Raw genomic sequence first — 19,549 nt, forward strand, 5'->3', positions numbered from 1 at the left:
GATCTTCCTCTTGGAAGCCCAGATTGGTGTAGACGGGTTTCCCTTATTCTGTTTGATGCTCACAGCAACCCTGAGAGGTAGGTCAAGGCCAAGAAGGAGCGACAGGCTGGCTCAGAGCCAATCTGCAGAGCTTTATAACGGAGCGCTTCTACTTGGGTTTATTCCATTGGTGCTTACCCCGGGGGAAGCAATTTTAGGATTCTACTGTGAAGGACTCTGGGATGACCTCGCACTCTAACCTACCTCTCAGGGTTGTTGTGCGTGGGGGGAAGGAATAATCTTCCCTCCACTCTGAGAAGGCGGCCAGCAGCTGAGAACATGGGGGGAGGGGGACGTTGCCCTATTCCACTGACTCTCCAACACCCCTTGCCCAAATTTTTACACGGAAGGAGGGATGTATGAGCTTTTCGGGAGGGGAATGAGTAACCGGCTCCTTCTAGGACCCCGCGGCAGCCCTTTCCCGCTGCGCGTCCCTCGCGGCATGTCCCTCGCCGGCTTCCACCCTTTGGGCTTCGCTCCAGCTTCAGGAGAGAGACTTTCCGCAGGGTTGGTCGTCCGGACGTGCCAGGCTCAAAGATGGCCGCCTGCATTCGGACCCTGGCAACGGGTATGTGCGTCTCCCCCGGTGCGCGGCAGGCGAGACCCTTCCTTGCATCCTCCTTTGCAGGTTTAATAAATGCAAACTGGTGTTGCTGCCTGGAAAGGGGGAGCCCTGTTGGATCCCACCTCTTCTGCTACCCCAAACACAATCCTCACTCCTCATTCTCTGCAACCTGTCCTGGACAAAAGCATTACCCCAATTTCCCTTTTTTGGGGGGAATGCATGGGTAAAAAAGACCAAATTTTTTTTGCTGGAATTATCATTTTTCAGGATTTCACTTTCTCTCCCAGGATCTGCGCAGGTGCAGCTCTGGCTGAGTGCATCCCCTCCCTCATGCACAGACAACCACACAGCATGGACATTTAAATCAGCTTGGAAGTGCCTTTGTCCTTCATTCCTCCTGCTCCTGGCATCCAATACAGTGTTCATTTCTCAGCCCTACCTGTATCACCTCACAAGGACTATTTCCTTCCTTCCTTCCTTCCTTCCTTCCCTCCTTCCCTCCCTCCCTCCCTCCCTCCTTCCTTCCTTCCTTCCTTCCATCCATTTTATATGTTATTGGATTTAATATCCCGCTCTTTCTTTCTTTCTTTCTTTCTTTCTTTCTTTCTTTCTTTCTTTCTTTCTTTCTTTCTTTCTTTCTTTCTTTCTTTCCTCCCTCCCTTCTATTTTATATTTATTTTATTGGATTTAATATCCTGCTCCTTCCTTCCTTCCTTCCTTCCTTCCTTCCTTCCTTCCTTCTATTTTATGTTTATTTTATTGGATTTACTATCCCGCTCTTTCTTTCTTTTCTTTTCTTTTCTTTTCTTTTCTTTTCTTTTCTTTTCTTTCTTTTTTTTTTTTTTTTTTTTTTTTCTTTCTTTCTTTCTCTTTTATATTTATTTTTTATTGATTTGTTTCATCCTGCCCTTCCTCCTTCCTTCCTTCCTTCCTTCCTTCCTTCCTTCCTTCCTTCCTTCCTTCCTTCCTTCCTTCTATTTTATATTTATTTTATTGGATTTACTATCCCGCTCTTTCTTTCTTTCTTTCTTTCTTTCTTTCTTTCTTTCTTTCTTTCTTTCTTTCTTTCTTTCTTTCTTTCTTTCTTTCTTTCTTTCTTTCTTTCTTTCTTTCTATTTTATATTTATTTTATTGGATTTAATATCCTGCTCCTTCCTTCCTTCCTTCCTTCCTTCCTTCCTTCCTTCCTTCCTTCCTTCCTTCCTTCCTTCCTTCCTTCCTTCCTTCCTTCCTTCCTTCCTTCCTTCCTTCCTTCCTTCCTATATTTATTTTATTGGATTTAATATTATTCTGCTTTTTCTCGACCTAACAGCCAGACTCAGAGTGGCCAAAAACTGTAAGAAATGCATCAGCATCAACAATCAATAAGTTTAAAATGGCAGCGTTTAAGCAATTATTTAAAACGGTTTCAAAGTGCCGATAAGGGAACCAGATTAATGCCCTCCTCCTGCAGAATAGCACACCTACCCCATGAAAGAGGATGTTTTGCATTTACTTGTTGCCTTCTGTGGTGCAATTGAGGCCACTCTCTAGAGATCTCTTGAAAGTGTCCTTTTACTCTTTATCTCTTTGATAAAGAACCCTTTTGCATCCTATCCAAGTTACCTGCCTTTTGCCCAAACGTAGCTGCACTTGAATGAGACGTGGCTGTTGAGGATGTAACTCTCTACTTTTAAATACAAAATAAACCTTTTGTTCCATCCAGGTGAAGTGAATCGGGTCACCGCTATTGCATAGAAGCCAGGATTCCGGCAACGGTGCAATAAATAGAAGCAAAAGAGGGCCATTCAAAGGCTCCGCTGTTTGGCAGACTTCGTTGTCTGTTTTTTGTTCCAATTGAACGTTTGGTGATTAATCATCTGCTTTTGTTACCAACGCTGCTGGTGAATTTCTGGAAATAGACCAGATCACCCGGAGAACTGATTTTTGGTCCAAAATAAGATTTCCGTCGTTTCTTTTTGCAGGATTGCGAGTGTTGAGGTCGACCACTTAGCCATTTCAGTTAAATGCAGAGGGTACCCATGAGAACCAGCATGGTGTAGCGGTTAAGAGCAGGTGGATTCTAATCTGAGGAACTGGGTTGATTCCCCACTCCTCCACCTAAGTGGCGGAGGCTTATCTGTTGAACCAGATGTTTCCACACTTCTCCATTCCTTCTGAGTGACCTTGGGCTAGTCACAGTTCTCTCAGGACTCTCTCAGCCCCACCTACCTCACAAGGTGTCTGTTGTGGGGAGAGGAATGGAAAGGAGCTTGTAAGCCTCTTCCTCCTCCTCCTCCTCTTCCTCTTCCTCTTCCTCTTCCTCTTCCTCTTCCTCTTCCTCTTCCTCTTCCTCTTCCTCTTCCTCTTCCTCTTCTTCTTCTTCTTCTTCTTCTTCTTCTTCTTCTTCTTCTTCTTCTTCTTCTTCTTCTTCTTCTTCTTCTTCTTCTTCTTCTTCTTCTTCTTCTTCTTCTTCTTCTATGGATTCAGACCTTTGCTCCATCGAGTTCCCTGTTGTCCACTCTGACTGGCAACTGCTGTCCAGGGACTCATGCAGAGGTCTTTCACATCACCTGTTACCTGATCCTTGTGGCTGGGGATGCTGGAAATTAAACCTGGGACTGATCGCATGCAAGCCATTGCTCCACCACTAATCCAAATATGCACATCACATTTGTGCCGTCTTCTGTGTTTTTTTCCAGAACGGCCTCACAACGCTTGCTCTTTTCCCTTTCAGTTCCTTTCCTAAGAATTCCAGAATTTGAATTTGCTTTTTTATTCTCATTTTAAATCGCTACGGTTATGTGCAGCTCTTGATGGGATCCTTGCCTTAACAGCCCAGGTGCTTGGGAGCAACAGCCGCGTAAGGCCATTGCTTTCACATCCTGCATGTGAGCTCCCAAAGGCACCTGGTGGGCCCCTGCGAGTAGCAGAGAGCTGGACTAGATGGACTCTGGTCTGATCCAGCAGGTTCGTTCTTATGTTCTTGTGCTTACGTTAGTATTTGGTTTGATTATTATCCGCTAATTAGCATTTATGTCCGAGCAGCTCCCCAAATCCCTTCTTGGATTATTTTTCCTTCCCGTTTTGAGAGTGGGTTTTTCTTCCCCTACCCCCCCCCCCCCCCATTTTAGACGAGGCTTCCAATTTTGATTTTGATGCGTGGGATTTCTTCGCCATTCGGCCCTCCGCTCCGCAGCTTTGCCCTAGCTGTTTGTGTCTGCTTTCTGGCGAGCTCTCTGGCCCGAGCAGAAGAGATCCCCCGGCCTGCTGTTTTTGCCACAGTGTCTGCAGGGATGGGCAGGGGCCGTGTGGGGGGCAGGAAGAGGGGGCAGAGGCTAAATGAATGGGGTGAGCTCTCTTGGGGAAGGTAATAAGCATCGCATCTTGCAGCGCTAATTGCAAAAAAGCTTTCAGAGTGCATTTCAAAGGGAGCCCTGGGGTTGGAAATATCCCCCCTCCCCTCTTTTCAATGCAGGACTGAGAACAAAGGATCAGTTTATTGTCGAAGGCTTTCATGGCCGAAATCACTAGGGCACTGTGGTTTTCCGGGCTGTATGGCTGTGTTCCAGTAGCATTGTCTCCTGACGTTTCGCCTGCATCCGTGGCTGGCATCTTCAGAGGATCTGATGGTAGTAAAGCAAGTGGATTATATATACTTTATAGATTCAGATGTGTTACTTGTCTAGCCCACTTGGTTTACTACCATCAGATCCTCTGAAGATGCCAGCCATGGATGCAGGCGAAACGTCAGGAGAAAATGCTACTGGAGCAGCAGTGGTGTAGGAGGTTAAGAGCTCGTGTATCTAATCTGGAGGTACCGGGTTTGATTCCCAGCTCTGCCGCCTGAGCTGTGGAGGCCATCTTAGGGAATTTGGAGCTGCCTGTGCAAAAAATTAGCCACGCTGCACCTTGGGCTAGCTACAGCTTGGAGCCTTCCCTAGCCCACCCACCTACCTTACAGGGTGTTTGTTGTGAGGGGGGAAGGGCAAGGAGATTGTCAGCCCCTTTGAGTCTCCTGCAGGAAAGAAAGGGGGGATATTAATCCAAACTCTTCTTCTTCTTCTACTGGAACACGGCCATACAACCCAGAAAACCCACAACACCCTCAGAGGGAGAGGACTTAGGCCTTAGATAAAGTTGGATTATTATTCTCTATCAGTTTCGTCACAGCATAGCCACCTGGCCATGCTGGTAGGGGCTGATGGGAATTGTAGTCCATAACATCTGGAGTGCCAAAGGTTCGCCACCATGGCCCTAAAGAGTCAGTTTTGTACCAGAGTGTTCTTGGTAACAGATTGCAACGCTATGCTGTCCAGTTCTGTGTGCAGTTGTATTCAAGTACTATTAACTCCATAGAAGTCGGCCACCTTGGAGTCCAGTTCTGTACCGTTGGCTACCAATTACCCAGGAGCCTGGGAGCACCGTGGGGCTGCCGACACCTTTTCTGCATCCTGCCAGGTGCTTTTAGGACGTGGGTCTGGCCAGGTGAGGCTTTTGCCCAACAAGACTGACCACTGGAGGTTTGCTGGGCAGATTTTTAAAAACATTGTTTTGGCCGCCGCCGCCGCAGCAGCAGCCCAAAGCTTTTCACTGTGTGACTGAGGCAAAGCAGCCATTTTGTAGCTGATTCTTCCTCCTGTATAAGACATCTTTGTAGCCTGCAGACCTCAACATGGTCAACTCCTCTTTAACTGGCCCCTTCCCTATCCTACTGCAGCAGGCATGAGGAGGTTAAGAGCTCGGCATTCAATCTTGGAGGAACCAGGCTTGGATTCCCAGCTCTGCCGCCTTGAGCTGTGGGAGGCCTCATCTGGGGAATTCAGGATTAGCCTGTGCACCTCCCACGCCATTTTTCAGGCTGGGTGACCTTGCTGGTGCCTGCCAGCAGCTGGTCGAAGCTCTCCTGTAGCCCCACCCACCTCTACAGGCAGCTTGTTGTGAGGGGGGAAGGGCAAGGAGATTGTAAGCCCCTTTGAGTCTCCTGCAGGAGAGAAAGGGGGGATATTAATCCAAACTCTTCTTCTTCTTTATGTATTTTTGCTCCTCATTTAAAAAAACCCTTTGTGCTGTGTTTTCACTTAGACTTGGTCCCAGATTGACCCTTGTTCTAAGAAGAAGAAGAGTTTGGATTTATATCCCCCCCTTCTCTCCTGTAGGAGACTCAACGGGCTTACAATCTCCTTGAGCTCTTCCTTCCCCACACACACACACACAACAAACACTCCTGTGAGGTAGGTAAATAGAGTTCCAAGAGCTGTGACGGCCTTAAGGTCACCCAGCTGGCAATGTGTGGAGTGACAAGCCAATCTGGTTCCCGGATAAGCCTCCACAGCTCAAGTGGCAGAGCGGGGAATCAAACCCGGTTCCTCCAGATTAGAATGCACCTGCTCTTAACCACTACGCCACTGCTGCTAGGAACCAGAACTCAGTTCCAGGTGGGGCATGTGAAATCTCTTCGGTTGTTCAAAGAGTTCCAAATGAAGTTGGGTTGCCACCTTTGTCCTGGAAAGTTCCAAACCTGGAGGTTTGGGGGCAGTGCCTATGGAGGGGAGAATTTGGGGATGGATTTCACCTGGAATCTACAATGTACCGTCGAGTTTGCCCTGGTTTGTTTGTTTGAATGCAAGGAGATTGTTCTGGTCTCTTTTTATTTTCTCTTGTGGCTTCTTTCCCGCCTGCAAGGTGCAATTTAACGCTGTCAGTTTCCTCTTACTTTGGCGGAGAAGTCCTACTGGCGTTTTGCGTGGAACCTGGGCCGCTCAATCAATGAGCGATCGCAGTCCCCGCATTTGAGAAAGCCAAGTCTTTGTACAGTTAGGAGCTGCCGCGGAGGAGACCGCGGCCTCTTCCAACACGGTGTTCATAATGGCATTTGTGGAGCGAAAACACCAAGTTGGAGTTGCTACATCCGCTGGGAGATGACAGCCCAGTGGCCAACTTTTTGCAGAAGAACAAAGCGGGAGGCCTGCACCACCGGGCCTGGAAGGCCCATGAACACTGTTTCTGGTTTCTTTATGCAAAGCATCTCGATCCTGTTTTGAACCTTACCATATTTTCATGGTGCGACCGCGACTTGGAGTCCTGTGTCCTCAGCTCTGGTCGCTTGATCTCAAAAGGATATTGAGGAGATAGAAAAGTGCAGAGAAAGGCAACGCAGGATGATTGAAGGATTTGAGCATCTTCCTTATGAGGAGAGGCTGCAGCGCTGGGACTCTTTTTTTTTTTAGTCTGGAGAGGAGGCGCCTGAGGGATAGGATTGAAGTCTATAAAAATTAAGTGCACTGGATAGAAAATGTTGACAGAGAGAAATTTTTTCTCTCTTTCTCACAATACTAGAAACTAGGCATTCATTGAAAATGCTGGGGGGAAGAATTAGGGACTAATAAAAGGAAACACTTCTTCACGCTAACGCAGGATTGGTGTTTGGAATATGCTGCCACAGGAGGGGGGGTGATGGCCAATAACCTGATAGCTTTCAAAGGGCTTGGACAGATTGATGGAGGAGAAGTCGATCTATGGCAGTGATGAAGGAATCTCCCATGGGCACTGAAGTGCTGAGGTGGCACTCAGAGCCCTCTCTGTGGGCACACGCGACAGGGTTCATCATGCTGGGGTGAAAATCACACACCTCACACACTTGCTACACACATCTAGGCTGGCTTAAATACCGCACAACGCCCCACGAGAGCAGGAGGACTTGGCTGGCGTGGCCTGGTGTCTGTGCTCTGATGGCTGCTGCCCGAGGGGTGGGGGGGGGCAGATGCAGAGGAGGCGGAGATGCTAGGAGAGGGCACAGAGCAAAGCTGCTGCCAAGTAGGACTTGCAGGAGGCTAGGAGCAGGCTGGCCCCCTGCCTCGAGCAGGTGAGCGGAGGCAGAGGGGTGTGGTGAGGTGGGGGGGAGGCACTGGAGCAGCGTAGGGCAGAGCGGCTGGTGTACGCAGAATTAAAACCTCAGCATTCAGGTTAAATTGCCGTGTCAGCACTTTGTGATAAATAAGTGGGTTTGGGGTTGCAATTTGGGCACTCGGTCTCGAAAAGGTTCACCATCACTGATCTATGGCTACCAATCTTGATCCTCTTTGATCTGAGATTGCAAATGCCTTAGCAGACCAGGTGCTCGGCAGCAACAGCCGCAGAAGGCCATTGCTTTCACATCCTGCAGGTGAGCTCCCAAAAGGCAATTCCGTGGGCCGCCAGCGTAGTAGCAGAGAGCTGGACTAGATGGACTCTGGTCTGATCCAGCTGGCTAGTTCTTATGTTCTAAGGCCATTGCTGTCACCTCCTGCATGTGAGCTCCCAAAGGCACCTGGTGGGCCACTGGCAGTAAAGGGCAGAGCTGGGATCAGATGGGGTTCCCGTCTGATCCAGCTGGCTAGTTCTTATGTTCTTAAGGCCCTTGCTTTCACCTCCTGCAGGTGAGCTCCCAAAGGCACCTGGTGGGCCACTGCGAGTAGCAGAGAGCTGGACTAGATGGACTCTGGTCTGATCCAGCTGGCTAGTTCTTATGTTCTTATGGCCCTTGCTTTCACCTCCTGCCTGTGAGCTCCCAAAGGCACCTGGTGGGCCACTGCGAGTAGCAGAGAGCTGGACTAGATGGACTCTGGTCTGATCCAGCTGGCTTGTTCTTATGTTCTTAAGGCCCTTGCTTTCACCTCCTGCAGGTGAGCTCCCAAAGGCACCTGGTGGGCCACTGCGAGTAGCAGAGAGCTGGACTAGATGGACTCTGGTCTGATCCAGCAGGCTCATTCTTATGTTCTTATGTTCTTATGTTCTTATGCTTCATGAAAAAGCAAGAAAGAGTCGCATCATGTCATCTGAAACTCTCACCTGCAGGCCCGTCTTAGAGCCCCCAAAACATTGCGTGCGCGCGTCACTTTAAAAAGCCAAGTTTCCAGCCCTTGGGAAGTAAGCAAGAGGGGAAAAAATAATCATGGGTCAGGAACAAAATGGGGCAATGTTTTTCAGAAGCCTAAACTGCTATTCAGTTCTGGAGTCTATGAGTTTATAAGCTGAGAATGTTCCTAACTTAAGTCCGTAGGATGAAGCAGTCTAAAAATTAAGCGTATGGTGGAGCCAAATTGAAGTGTTTCCATTCCTGTTAACACGCTTAGCTCCCTCCCCCTGAAGTTGGGAACTTAAAAGCAGCAGTGGCGTAGGAGGTTAAGAGCTGGTGTATCTAATCTGGAGGAACCGGGTTTGATTCCCAGCTCTGCCGCCTGAGCTGTGGAGGCTTGTCTGGGGAATTCAGATTAGCCTGTACACTCCCACACACGCCAGCTGGGTGACCTTGGGCTAGTCACAGCTTCTCGGAGCTCTCTCAGCCCCACCTACCTCACAGGGTGTTTGTTGTGAGGGGGGAAGGGCAAGGAGATTGTCAGCCCCTTTGAGTCTCCTGCAGGAGAGAAAGGGGGGATATAAATCTCAAACTCTTCTTCTTCTTCTTAAGAAGTAAAACACGTGCTTAATATTTTGTCTGGTTTGAGCCGGCTTTGTAGTAATGGTGCACGATATAAAACGGACCGTGAATTAATGTGTTAAAATGGTCCGATTCCGTTTTATAGCTTGTCCTGGGATCCCTTTTCCTTTATTGTTTTCTACTTTTAACACACACACACACACACACACCATTCTAAGAACAGTGGCATAAGTATGCATTAATTTTATTTATTTACATTCTGCTTATCTTCCTTGTTGGGACTCAAAGCAGTATTTCGGACCTCATTCTCAAACCTCTACTGCATTTTCCTACAAAAAACATTCCTGAACGGTAGGCCCAGGTGAGAGTTTGTCACTTCCCTTCCTGGGAGTGGGGATTTGAATCCAGATCTCCCAGAGTGGTATTCCACCACCTTATCCACCATAGCACCCTGGCTTTCAGTGGTTCTGCCATGTTGTAAAAAAAACGGCTATTGTAACCTCTTTCTGTGGGTTCTGTGGGGCAATACTTGGAAAGAGTTGCAAAGAACTAAAATTAAAACAAAACAGTTTACTTCTGTTAACAAATAACACTTTTAAAACATTTAACATTTACACTTTACAGTCCTGTTAAGTTTGCATTTTCAAGTCCTTATATTTACAGTCTACTGATATTGCCAAGTCCAATTCTTCTTTGCTGGCGGTTGGTTTTTGAAGACTTCAGAGGCTTGGTGAACGGGATTCAAGATGATGAAGGTTTCCAGGAGAACTCTCACCCATTACAAACATTAAAAAAAACCCTTAACAGGTGTTAAGGGCTTATACAAACCAAGGTCTGAGTCTGGTAGCCTCGTCTCCTCCAACTACATGAGCTCTGCAGCCTCTTGCTGCTTTGAGTCTCCACCCCTTATTGGGTCAACCCATTTTGAGCATGGGGGTTACACTATAACAATGCAACTTAACCCCATTTCTCTTTAAGGTGGACAACATCACCGACGCCATCGCAGACCTGAAGAAGAAACAGATCCGCCTGTTGAGCGAAGGGGCCAAAATAGGCGCCCACGGGAAACCAGTCATTTTCCTCCACCCGAAAGACTGCGGGGGAGTCCTTGTGGAACTCAAAGAGGCCTAAGCTGAGATCTCGAGTGCAGGAGATGGAAATTAACAGCCACCCGAAAGGAACCGTGGCTCAAATTCTGGGGTGTGTTTAGAAATCATAACTGATTAAGCGGTCGTCGGAGAGCTGGCTATGTTGCAAATGTCCACGAGAGAACATTAAAGGTGGAATGTCCGTTTCCGGGTGCCAGGACCTCTCCCTTTTCAAATGGGAAGTTGCTCTCCCACCAAAATAATCTTTTCTCTTTCATAGGTGGTTTGGGGCTACATCACTGTCCCGCAACTCAAGTGTATGTAAAAGTATTTTTCCCATTGCCTGGGCGATTTCCCTTGGTCGATTTCTAGGTCAAGCTTTTGTTATTCTGCTCTGCAGTTGCAAACGAGCAAGAAAGAGAGAATCCCCCCCCCCCCCCCGTACTCCGCTCCAGCATTCCCTTAGGGAATCAATCAGGAAGAAATTATCTTGTTCCCAGTGGCCACCATTCTAAGGACTGACATCGATGGGTTCTCTCGGTGTCCTCGCTAATAGGATCCTTGTAGGGGTGTCTGCGATTGCTAAGCAACTCTGCTTAATGGCTGTCAATAACTTCTGTCTTTGAAATTGGCATTTCTTTTGGTTCCTAATCGGGAATCTGCGCAGATGAAAACCGAGAGATCTGGAGGAAGTGGCATTTCGTTTCATAGCAGTGCTTCATTTCCACGGGTTTATGTGTTCTTAATGGTTTCCAATTATTTTTAATTGCTGCCAGACAAAAATGGCTTTTGTCTGGTTTTAATGAATTACAACTTGTGAAGGAAAACGTGTTTTTTTAGAGAGCTGCTATATTCAAACAGTTTCCCTGTGTGAAACTTTTAACTTTCTGGAAACGTTTCTTTTCGATCCTGGTGTCAGTATTGCACAGTGATTCAGTTTTCCTGCAGTACTATATTAAAACAGCAGCGCAGGGTACAAAATCATAAATCCCGGCCTTGTTTTTTATCGATATGGATCGTCTCACAAAGTCTTGACCCAAAACTAGGGGTTTTCCCAACTTTTTTTTTTGACCCAGAGGACACTTTTGGGATTCTGACACTGAATGGCAGGCGTACAAAATGGCTGCTGCAAGGGGAGGAGCCGGCCACAAAATGGCTACCGCAAGAGGTGGAGTCAGCCACAAAATGGCTGCCAGTTCTTTCTTTCAGCCGTCCAATGAAGATTCTTGAGCCATGGCACCCATATTGGAGACCCCTCTAGACGTTTAACTTTTATTAACTGTCTTAAGCAGATTCTGAGAAGGTCGGTTGCAAAGAATTTCGAAATATAAATGAAATACTTAACGCTAGTTCTCTTTAATAGAGAAGGAGCAGCAGTGGCGTAGGAGGTTAAGAGCTCGTGTATCTAATCTGGAGGAACCGGGTTTGATTCCCAGCTCTGCCACCTGAGCTGTGGAGGCTTATCTGGGGAATTCAGATTAGCCTGTGCACTCCCACACACGCCAGCTGGGTGACCTTGGGCTAGTCACAGCTTCTCGGAGCTCTCTCAGCCCCACCTACCTCACAGGGTGTTTGTTGTGAGGGGGGAAGGGAAAGGAGATTGTCAGCCCCTTTGAGTCTCCTGCAGGAGAGAAAGGGGAGATATAAATCCAAACTCTTCTTCTCTTCTTTAAGGACCGCTCGCTCGGACCTAGTGAATACAAGCATCAAAATGAACTGGCGAAACAGACTTTTGCAGCTCATAATCGATGTGAAGGATTCAAATCATTAACATTCCTTCATGTCAGGAAAAAAACACACACACACTGTAACTAGAGTTGCCAAACTCCAGGGGGCGGCTGGAGTTTTCAAGTTACAACTTAACCCCAGGCTACTGGGATCAATTTCCCTAGAAAAAAAAAACCAGATACTTTGGAGGTTGGATTCTGTGGCATTGTAGCATCGCCTCCCCAAAACCTTCCATCTCCGGGTTCCCCTAACAAAACTCCATGAATTTCCCAGCCAGGAGCTGCCAAATATACTTGCATCTTTTTTTTAAAAAGATAGTATCGTCGGGAGAGAGATTCTAGCAATTCCATTTCCTCCACTGTTATCCTGCTTTTCTACTTGAAGTTAGAGGTGGGATCCAGCAGGTTCTCACAGGCTCCCGAGAGTAGGTTACTAATTGTTTGTGTGTGCCGAGAGGGGGTTACTAATTGGTGATTTTGCCACGTGGTTTTTGCCTTAGTGACGCCCCTCCTCTCAGCAGTAGCGCGCAGAACTTGAAGCAGTCTAGCAGGAGGTGCACCGGCGTGCGTGGCAGCCTGCACCTGCGTGTGTTCGTTTCCCACCCAAGGACCGGCGCAGCTGCTGCGTCCTTGCCACAGCCCCGCCCAGGAATGTTCGGCCACGCCCCCGTTGTGCCCCGCCCAGCCCCATTGGCGCTACGCCACAGTTTGAACCCCACCACCATGGGAACCTGTTACTAAAATTTTTGGATCCCACCACTGCTTGAAGGGATTACTCCCTTTTACGTAGGAGTATTTAAACTGTGATTTGCTCCTACCCATGGTCTGAAGAGATACAGTCTTACTACCATTTTGGGACTCCACTAGCTCCTATTCCTGCCCTTGGGGGTTGGGCCAAGGAGATATCCTTCTTCATGCGTTTACGGAAGTGCGATCTCTGTCATTCCAGTGTAATTCTGCAGAAGTGCTGTCTAAGGCCGGCCTCTTCCGCACATGCAAAATAATGCACTTTCAATCCAGTTTCAATGCCTTAACAGCTGGACTTTACTGTGCGGAAGAGCAAAATCCACTTGCAAACAATTGTGAAAGTGGATCGAAAGTGCGTTCTTCTGCACACGCAGAAGGGACCCAAGTCTGCGTAAAGCTGATGCGAGTTCTGTATACCTGCAAACAGTGGTGGGATCCAAAAATTTTAGTAACAGGTTCCCATGGTGGTGGGATTCAAACTGTAGTGCCAATGGGGCTGGGCGGGGCATGACGGGCAGGGCCGGGCATTCTGGGGGCGGAGCATTCCTGGGCGGGGCTGTGGCAAGGACACAGCCGCTGCGCCGGTCCTTGGGCGGGAAACGAACGCACGCAGGTGCAGGCTGCCACGCACGCCGGTGCACCTCCTGCTAGACTGCTTCCAGTTCTGCGCGCCACTGCTGAGAGGAGGGGCGTAACGAAGGCAAAAATCACGTGGCAAAATCACCCATGAGTAGCCCCCTCTCAGCACACACAAATAGTTAGTAACCTACTCTCGGGAGCCTGTGAGAACCTGCTGGATCCCGCCTCTGCCTGCAAAATCTCAGAACACAATCCCTCAGCAAGCTCTGGGCATGTTCCAGGAGATAACACAGCTCCAATTCCTTTTGCCGGAGATGTTCCGGAGAACCGTCCTGGCATGCAGTAAATTTTAAACGTCTTTACCTTCTGGGAACCATTTCCCTCCCCCTTTCGCTTTTATAGCAATATCCATTTACAGGGAATGGAAATGTAAGTAGATTTATGGGCTGTTTTCTGTTTGTGTATCACAGCCAGCGTCTTACCGTGTAGTCCTAGGCCTAGTTATCCTCTCCTAAGTCCATTAATTCCAAAGGATTTAGAAGGGTGTGACTGTTTAGTATCGCGCTGTCGGTGAGCTTTAATGCAGATGTAATCTGCCCCAGAATGTTCACAGACTGATAAGAAACTTGACCATTCTTCTACTTCAGTTCCTTGAGATATTCAGGGTGATTTTTATCTTCTCTAAAATAATGTTCCCGCGTCAGAAAATACAGAAGCGTTAAGAACAACAAATACCAAAGTCTTTGGACTTACAAACTCTGTTTCACATAAAGATGTTAGTTCAGTCAGTCGAGTGGCAGCGGTTGAGAAAATTGTATGCTTCTGCGTTAGAACATTGTTCCGAATGAATATGAGAATTATCATTCATTTTTATGCCCTGCCTTGCTCAAAACCATTATTTTGTGCATTATTCAACATGGCAGTTTGATACGAGAGCATTAATACCGAAATGTATTTTTGCTTTCAAATGGACAGGGATGCAGGGATAGGTAAACCCTAGGAAACCAGGCGGAGCGATCTACAACAAAGAAGTTCCAGCATGCTTTGTTCTGTGGCGGAGGAATATACAAGCTGCTAACATCTTTATGTGAAATAGGGTGTAACACCTTGCAAACGATTAAATAACAGAGAGAAACTCGAGGCCAGAACAAATCTATTATCAGAGATCTCTGTCCAGTGTTAAAGGGATTATAAGAGGGTCGATCCACTGAAGATTTTGTCTGTAAACATACGAAAAAGGCAAACTCTATGCTGGGGATCATTAGAAAAGGAATTGAGAATAAAACTGCAAAGATTGTCCTGCCCTTATATAAAGCCGTGGTGCGACCGCACTTGGAGTACTGTGTTCAGTTCTGGTCGCCACATCTCAAAAAGGATATCGAAGAGATAGAAAAAGTGCAGAGAAGGGCAACGAGGATGATTGAGGGACTGGAGCACCTTCCTTATGAGGAGAGGCTGCAGCATTTGGGACTCTTTTAGTTTGGAGAGGAGACGTCTGAGGGGGGATAGGATTGAAGTCTATAAAATCATGCATGGGGTAGAAAATGTGGACAGAGAAATTTTTCTCTCTTTCTCACAATACTAGAACCAGAGGGCATTCATTGAACATGCTGGGGGGAAGAATTAGAACTAATAAAAGGAAACACTTCTTCACACAACGTGTGATTGGTGTTTGGAATATGCTGCCACAGGAGGTGGTGATGGCCAAGGGGCTTGGACAGATTTATGGAGGAGAAGTCGATTTATGGCTACCAATCTTGATCCTCTTTGATCTGAGGTGGCAAATGCCTTAGCAGACCAGGTGCTCGGGAGCAGCAGCAGCAGCAGGACGTTGCTTTCACATCCTGCATGGGAGCTCCCAAAGGCACCTGGTGGGCCACTGCGAGTAGCAGAGAGCTGGACTAGATGGACTCTGGTCTGATCCAGCTGGCTTGTTCTAAAAAAAAGAAGTAAGGAATAAAAGTTTTCTCTCCCCTAAGGCCAGGAAAGAGCCCCCGCTTTTGAGCGGCTTCGCTCCAGAGATCTGATTGCATTTTTGCATGCGTCTTGGAAAACAAGCACAGAGGTCTGCTCAGTTTTCAAACTTGAAACATACAACTGTGCCAATTTCGACTGCCCGCCTCCAGGGGGTGACCGGAGCTCTCCCAGAAGTATAAACTGCCCTCCAGACTACGGAGTTCGGTTCCCTTCGAGAAAATGGCTGTTTGGAAGGTGGGCTGAGCGCAATTAGACCCCAGCAAAGTCCGGCCTCCCCCCGAGATTCACCCACAAAAAACACCAGGAACTGGCATCTTGAGTGCCAGGTTTTTTTTAATTCTTCCATTTAGAAGAAGAAGAAGAGTTTGGATTTATATCCCGCCTTTCTCTCCTGCAGGAGACTCAAAGGGGTTTACAATCTCCTTGCCTTCCCCCCTCACAACAAACACCCCTGGTGAAGCGGAGTGGGGCTGGAGAAAGAGTCTTCTAAGAACTGTGATCTTAGCCCAAGGTCTTAGCTATGCGTGGGAGTGTATTGCAACCTAATCTGAATTCCGCAGATAAGCCTCCACAGTTAATTGCATGCGGGGAATCAAAACCCCGTTCCTTCCAGATTAGATATTACTGCGCTCTTAACCTCCTACGCCACTGCTGCTCCTTGGTTGTGTGAGGCAGGGATGGCACACACTTCTGCAGTGCAACCCTGTTCTGGCCCAATTTGCCGTTTTCTTTTACCATCTGCCTGCTTCGCAGCACTAACGAACCATGTCGCCAGCCCCTAATTCAAGGCGGAGCCTGGATATCTCGATGGCCCCTTCCGCACATGCAGAATAACACACTTTCAATACTCATGATGTGAAGCAAGCCTTTATTGGCATAGACAACAGTACAACAGTAATAAAAAACAGATTAAAAAGCATATACAATACAGGTTGAAGGAAATCTACTGGTGTTTAGCAATTTCCAGCAGAAAGTCTGCCACTATCATACAGAGAGAAGGATCAGGATTGTCCAACAAGTAGTGTAATCTAATTAAATCGGGGAGATGGGGTAAACGTAAAGGAGTGAGATTCACATACTTGGATCTGATTTCCTTGAATCTGAGACAGTGAAGTAATTGGTGGGCCAGAGATTCAACTGAGCCATCGTTACATGGGCACAATCTTTTAGCCTTTTCTTGCTTATTAAATCTGCCATGTAACAAGGCAGAAGGCATGTAACGATTAAACCACGGCCCGAGGCATTATGGCTCTCCTTTGAACAGGGTTTATTAAGCAATACAGATATTGTGCCAAGTGGCCCCGTTCAAATGGGAGAGAAAAATACAGGGGGGAGCACGTTTTCTTGGCTGCGGTGATTAGGGTAGAGAACTTTCTATCCAATAGTTGACCTTTTAATTTCCTATAAGCTTCTGAATAGGACAAAGGGCAAAGTGAATCCACTGACAGTCCAATAGAGGCCACTTTTTCTTCAATTATGGAAAACCAGGGGTTGGAATGGCACTTTCAATACTCTTTCAATGCACTTTGCAGCTGGATTTTACTGCGCGGAGTAGCAAAATCCACTTTCAAACAGTTGTGAAAGCGGATTGAAAGTGCATTATTCTGCACGTGCGGAAGGGCCCTGTCAGGCTTACAACTGATCTCCAGAGATTTGTCCCCTTGACAAAATGGCTGCTCTGGACGGGGGAGGGGACTCTGTGGCTTATACCTGGCTGAGGTATCATGAACTGGCAACGATAGCTGCAGGTTATGAGCTAAACCCCAGTCCCAAACACAGACATCCGTGGCTCAAAGATAAAAGATGTCTTCATAAATCCAACCAAACAACAAACTGCGGTTTGAGTTCTCGCTGTTAATGCAAGGTTTTGCCCAAACCGTAGTTTGTAGGAAAGGAAGTCACATTACCATAGCAATTTTGTTTGTAATGTCTGAACGGGACCAGTGGCAATCCCCTACATGGAGGAGGAGAAGTCGATCTATGATCCTCCTTGATCTCAGATTGCAAATGCCTTAGCAGACCAGGTGCTCGGGAGCAACAGCCGCAGATGGCCATTGCTTTCACACCCTGCACGTGAGCTCCCAAAGGCACCTGGTGGGCCACTGCGAGTAGCAGAGTGCTGGACTAGATGGACTCTGGTCTGATCCAGCAGGCTCGTTCTTACGTTCTTATGTACATTCCCATTTTCTGATTGCCCCCGCTGGCTCAGGAAAGCATTCAGAGAAACGATAACCCCGTTCCGCGAGTTATCTCCTTCATGGCGAACTGTTTCACTTCCTTCTGAGCTTTTATTCTTCTCCTTTAGGGGAGTATAAAACGTCTTCTTAATAGCACCCTTAATTAAGAGCACATTAAAGTCGTACGTTTTATACGGCACTTTCCCGGGCGGAGAGAGGGAGATAAAGTAAACTTTGATTCCTGCTGTAAATTTACCTTCGGTCAAAAAGGCTGAATAATTCATCACCCTCGACGTCGAACGTGGCAGGAACATGGGATTATTACAAGTTGCAAGAGACCTCATTAAGAGCTGGGCTCGCGAAAGCGCGCGAGGCGCTGTTCTAATCTGCGGAGCCGGGCCTTCGTTTGTAATTGCATTGAAAAAACAGAATTTAGAGGGCCCCGGCAAGCAGATAACTCTGCTGCCGGAGTCAATAACGCCGCTGCTGCAAATAAGATTGAAAAATAGACTGGCACGGAAACGCGGTGCCGTCTGGCTGGTCCCATAAGTGTGGGAAGAGGCGTCTGCGTGCGCTTTGAAAGTGAATGTATTCAAATGGATGCTGCGTATTCAATTCCCCAGTCTGAGGCAGTAACTGGAGCAAGTATACACAGGGCGGGTATTTTTTTTGACGCTGCAACCCCGATCGCTGGCAATTAGAGATTGGAACCGGGGGCTGGAATGACTCCTTTTCCCACCCTCCCGAACATCAAATTGCGTTTGTGTGGTCATCGTCTCAAATTAAAAACAAATGCTATATAGCAGCCCTCACATCGGATCAAGAGAAACAAAGAGTTCGCCAGCGGAGTCTGCCATTTCCCCAGCCATGGATGCTCATAAAGCAAACATCGCGTTGTACGGAACCGGCGGTGCTGGGGGGATTGACTGCAGATTTATTTGTTAATTCGACCCAAATGTAACAGCGGTTCTGTGTCATGAATGAAATCAGAGCTGCAAGATTTATCAGGCTGCCTCGACGGCGAGCCGTGCGGTGCAGTAGTTAGGCTGTCGGCTTTGGAGTTGGAAACTCACTAATTCTCTTTTAAACCCACCAGCAGCCATTAAAATGCAATGGAGCCTCTATGTATGAATCTCTGGCTGCAAAGGACCATGGACAGCGGAAAGAAATTAAGGCTAGCTCTGTGGAACCTCTGGGTGTAGAGGCAGCGGGTCTCTGAGTCCCACTTTCTAGGACCAGGGAAAGCAACTGGACTTCTCTGGGCAGAGGCAGTCTACCTTTGATGCCCAGCTGTGGGAGAAACAGTTGCCAACTCTAGGAAATTCCTTGAGAGTTCTATTTTTTTTGGTGGGGGCACTTGGGGAGGGGATGGAGTATAATGCCTATGATTTGCCTGCCCTGCCTTGAAAAATACCTGTAAATTTGCGGGGGGGGGGGGAAGGGGGAAGAGAGGGAAATTAGGGAGGGACATCAAGTACGCATTTCTGCTTTTAAAATCACACAATCACAATAGACCTTTTTTGGCATCAGGTATAAAAGCACCATTGGGAGCAGCAGTGGCGTAGTGGCTAAGAGCAGGTGCACTCTGATCTGGAGGAACCGGGTTTGATTCCCAGCTCTGCCACCTGAGCTGTGGAGGCTTATCTGGGGAATTCAGATTAGCCTGTGCACTCCCACACACGCCAGCTGGGTGACCTTGGGCTAGTCACAGCTTCTCGGAGCTCTCTCAGCCCCACCGACCTCGCAGGGTGTTTGTTGTGGGGGGGGGGAAGGCAAGGAGATTGTAAGCCCCTTTGAGTCTCCTCCAGGAGAGAAAGGGGGGATATACATCCAAAATCTTCTTCTTCTTCTTCTTCATTGTGCTTTTAAAATGCCTACATTTATACCCATGTATTGCATTTTTGGGTTGTTTGTGGTGGGGCCCAAATGTAATAAACAAAGAAACAAACAAACCAGCGGCTTGATTTTCCCCCTCCAAACCAACTGATCTCTAGGGAGATCAATTGTCCTCCCGGGAGATCTCCCGGAAGCTGGCAACCCCGTGCGGAACCCCCCCCCCTCTCCAAAGCAGCCACCGCCTCCTGGGGATCTGCTCTCCGCCCCCTCCAGGTTAGCGGCCCCCGTAAGGTGCGCGCGGAGCCCCCAGGCACAGGCGCAGTCTACCTGCGGGAGCGCCCTGGAGGAGGAGGCGGAGGAGGCAGGGCTGCCATGCAGGTTCCCGGGCGGGCGGGCTTGCCGGCACTCAGCTTCCC

At 47.9% G+C, this 19,549-nt stretch overlaps 1 protein-coding gene across 1 annotated transcript; it reads left to right on the forward strand.

Moving 5' to 3' along the window:
* The first annotated feature begins 576 nt into the window (after positions 1-576).
* MCEE (methylmalonyl-CoA epimerase) lies at positions 577-11,078 on the forward strand. The gene is made up of 4 exons (XM_048519712.1): positions 577-636; positions 4,943-5,071; positions 6,462-6,560; positions 9,972-11,078. Exons 1-4 carry the CDS (start codon positions 577-579, stop codon positions 10,131-10,133), a joined length of 450 nt encoding a protein of 149 aa, XP_048375669.1. The 3' UTR covers positions 10,134-11,078.
* Positions 11,079-19,549: the final 8,471 nt, after the last annotated feature.

The sequence above is a fragment of the Sphaerodactylus townsendi genome, linkage group LG17 (genome assembly GCF_021028975.2).
Source record: "Sphaerodactylus townsendi isolate TG3544 linkage group LG17, MPM_Stown_v2.3, whole genome shotgun sequence".
In the NCBI taxonomy this organism is placed as follows: domain Eukaryota; kingdom Metazoa; phylum Chordata; class Lepidosauria; order Squamata; family Sphaerodactylidae; genus Sphaerodactylus; species Sphaerodactylus townsendi.